Here is a 3,958-nt window from a genome sequence, read left to right as displayed (position 1 = left end):
TCATCCACCTATTTTGCAAATAGTCAAGCTGTCGCCAACTAGGTCCAGTGCCTAGAAGCCAATCACACAAGCCGAGAGTTGTCCGGTAACATGCGTGTGTGCCATTCTCGCATTTATTAATACAACATTAATGTGACAAGGGCGTTAACGCCAGACGACCGAGCAGTAATATATTATACAAGGATATTGCAGTTTCAGTTAGTATTAATTTCCAATAAAAATCCTAAAATGGTTTTTATCTCCACTTAATTATTCGTACTTGGGGAAAGGTGTGATCTAGTTTGGCTGAACTTTATATTGAAAAACAACGATTAAACTTACCCTAACTGATTATTATAACCTTCGGTTGTCAGCAGATATAATTATAAGATTGCTGCAGTGGGATATAGGTTACTTGAAAGGCTATTGTAAACATCACTCCCAGATCTATGGGTGCAAGGAAACGCCAGGTAAATTAATCAACACATTACAGTTAACATGTTGAAGTGGATGTTTGTTTGGGTTTTTCAGCCCCTGACACAGATACAGGGAGGGAGCCAGAGAGCCGAGACACCCCCCAGGGATCAGACCAGCCCGGCGGAGGTAGCTACAACATGCATGTGTCTTGTTACAGAACATATATATACTTATTTATATGGTGGAATGTTAGACCACAGGGATCAGACCAGCCCAAAGGAGGTACCGTACAACATGAATGTGTCTTGTAACAAAACATATGATGTAATAGTGGGTGAATTTGTTTGATACAAATGGCATGGGGACATTTTCCTGATATTACCCACTTTTGATAGGATTTCTTTCTGAATACATGAGTGTCACTGATTCTCTTGACCACCGAATAACATCACAGACAATAATAATACTCATTACTCCAACATATGTTTATGCTTCTAGTAACAGAGGTGATGCTTTCATCACTACATGTACTTGTTTTTGTTTCCATGTCAAGTCATGTACGTCTCTACCGATGACCACACAGTGCTGTAGTGTCTACATTACATATTCTGTGTTCCAGCCTCAAGTCACCCGAGCGAGATGGAAGCACTGAGACCTGGGGCGACACAGGAGTCTGAGCTACCCGGTAGGTGGGAGAATACTGTGGACCAGTGGTGATAGTGTCAGTGTGTACCTAGGATATTGTGCCAAGTCATTAGATGTGTCGGAGAGCTCTGTCCTTATATGGAAATATCCCTTCTTGTAAAACATATTCTTTTCAATGAGCAAGTTGATATACATCTTTCTGTAAATACATCTTAAAAATACAATACTGCTTCATTTCATTACAACACCACTGACTAGTTGTATGTATTTTTGTATACAGGAATGTGCCCTGTTTCAGTCTATTCTAACCACCCTGTTTGTCTCCACAGTCTACAGCAGGGAGGAGGAAACACGGAAGTCTGGGACCCCCCTGGGACCTGATACACGAGGTGGGTCTGACACATTGTAGTGGACAAACCACCCTCCAGACATACACACAACTGTGTCAGAACTGTGAGATGTTACAGAAACATTCTAACCATGTAAATATCTAAAGCGTATAAACACAAACCAGCTGTTGCCACTCCCTCTACAGTCGCCATGTTGTTGTCAGCCATGTTGCATGTCTAGATGATACATCAAGTGTTTTATACCCTCACTGTAAGATAGGAACACTGTAGCTGTGAGATATAGATGTCGGACATGTGTTCAGAGTTTACTTTGTGTTACAGCGAGACCGACTCCCGCACGTAGAGACCCCGAGGCAGACCGCGACCTCCTTGATGCCAGCAGTGAAGGGAACATGGCGGCCGTGAAGCGGATCCTGGAAGCAGGTCGGGCTGACATCAACTGTAGAGACGTGGTCGGGCTGTCTCTGCACGTGATGGACATCAACAGTAGAGGAAGGAGGAGCAGGACACCGGTGATGGAGGCAGCAAGGCGGGGACACAGAGACGTGGTGGAGCTCCTGGTGAGTGAAGGGGCTGATGTGTCACTGGTGGACAAGGGCGGTGACATAATCCTTCACTTCGCCTGTATGAGAGGAGATGTGGAGACGGTGAAGTATGTGCTGTCTCTGCACGTGGTGGACATCAACAGTAGAGGAGCGGGGAGCTGGACACCGGTGATGTGGGCAGTAGTGAGGGGACACAGAGACGTAGTGGAGCTCCTGGTGAGTGAAGGGGCTGATGTGTCACTGGTGGACGAGGTCGGTTACAGCATCCTTCACTGCGCCTGTGCGGCGGCAGATGTGGAGACGGTAAAGTGTGTGCTGTCTCTGAACGTGGTGGACATCGACGCCAGGAACAACGCCGGTCGGACAGCGGCCGACATGGCGAGACTCTTGGGACATCAGGAAGTTGTGAAACTTTTGTAGCCGCCATGCTATCACGTGATGTAAATAGTAGAAAATGTTGTATCGTGGCGGTCGCCTGAAGTGAGTGTCGTGTTTGTGTGGACGGTGAAGGACGACATGTTGTTACCCACAGTGACGTGGTGTGCCGTTCACGTCGTCGTGCTTTATATTTCAGGATTAAGTGAGAATGTTTGTAGTGTTTGATGATAAATAAAACTTGCTGAAAACATTTTCAGACATTTTGTCATTTGTTGTGTTTGGAACTTCGCATGATCAGGTAAGAAAACTGTTAACTGAGTTTAAATATAGATGCTGTGTGATTAGTATGTAAACTCCTCATCTCGTGATATTAATCTGTGTTAATTGTGAGTAATTAGTTTATAATTAATCATGAAACAAACACCACAAACTGTTTGTTTACATCTCGCTGCACTCTGTGACCTCAGACTGAGCCGAGGTTCGCCCAGCTGACGTGGCGCCAAATGTACAATGACAGTGACGACACACTGATGATGACGTCACTGCTTTCGCCTCACCTCGCATCTCTAATATCTCACTCCGGCGCAGTGGTGACTCAGCATAACACTATGCTGGTCGCGTGGAACTATGGATAGGAGAATGTTCTAATATGTGTTAGAATGGGCGAATATGAACTGAAGATGTTTAACTAGCACATTTTTTGTAGTGATTATTATTTTATAATATCAACATTTGTTGAGTCTTCTACTAAAAGACGAATTGTCACGATGGAAGATAGCGGGAAAAACGTCATGAAAAACAGTATATTGCCATGGTATTTTCTACGTCAGAAAACAGCGAGGCATTCTGTCAGTCTGGGCTAACATATTGCATCGATGAAATAATGCAGACTCATTTTATTTATCAGGCTTTGTGTTATTTCCCACTACAATTCCAATTCAAATCTCAACAAATACTACCATGGACTTCAATGTAATATAATTGGAGATACGCCTGAATGTGCAGCACTCAGACATCTTTGACAGGCTTTTACCACTGATCTATACAGTTAGTATACATCCGTGCCTTTACAAATAGTTTAAGAAAAAATAACGTTCAAAATAATAAAACAACTGATTTTAAATCATGTTACTTTTTATATGAAAATTAATCTGAATATCTAAATTTATATTCTGACATTACTTTTTAGAAATATGCCAATTGGAAATCTACCAAGCATCTATCAAGCAATCAGTTACTCAGTGGCAATTAGTAGTCGTCATACTTTGAAATAAGAGATTTACCCAGGTTACTCTGCCCCTTGTAACATTTGTCCCACCATTAAGTGATTTGAGTCATTACAGGGGTTAATTCATTTATCCATTATCTCTTACAGAATTCTGATCCTCGTGCTCTACAAATAGTAGTAAATTACAGAGATTTGTCCCCAAAAACATCCAATCATACTGACTACCCCACAAAAGGTGTATGATACATAAATTGATGGAAATCATAGTTTTATCTTATTTCGGAATCATAGCTTTATTTTAGTAACATTATATCTATTTATATGTTGACAAACTATTTCCCATACAAACCCACACACTAACCTGCTGTAGCTATGTGTCCTGATTTTCATTCAACAGTACTTCAAGACACTTGTAG

The 3,958-nt window shown here is 42.2% G+C and overlaps 1 protein-coding gene across 1 annotated transcript; it reads left to right on the top strand.

Annotated features, from left to right (window-relative positions):
• Positions 1-1,019: 1,019 nt before the first annotated feature.
• Positions 1,020-2,365, top strand: LOC139447279 (uncharacterized). The gene is made up of 3 exons (XM_071228574.1): positions 1,020-1,081; positions 1,371-1,430; positions 1,713-2,365. The coding sequence occupies exons 1-3, from the start codon at positions 1,036-1,038 to the stop codon at positions 2,354-2,356; spliced, it is 750 nt and encodes a 249-aa protein (XP_071084675.1). The 5' UTR covers positions 1,020-1,035; the 3' UTR covers positions 2,357-2,365.
• Positions 2,366-3,958: the final 1,593 nt, after the last annotated feature.

The sequence above is a fragment of the Haliotis cracherodii genome, unplaced genomic scaffold, assembly GCF_022045235.1.
Source record: "Haliotis cracherodii isolate W230 unplaced genomic scaffold, xgHalCrac1.p SCAF_7, whole genome shotgun sequence".
In the NCBI taxonomy this organism is placed as follows: domain Eukaryota; kingdom Metazoa; phylum Mollusca; class Gastropoda; order Lepetellida; family Haliotidae; genus Haliotis; species Haliotis cracherodii.
This window is presented reverse-complemented; position numbering and strand designations above follow the sequence as displayed.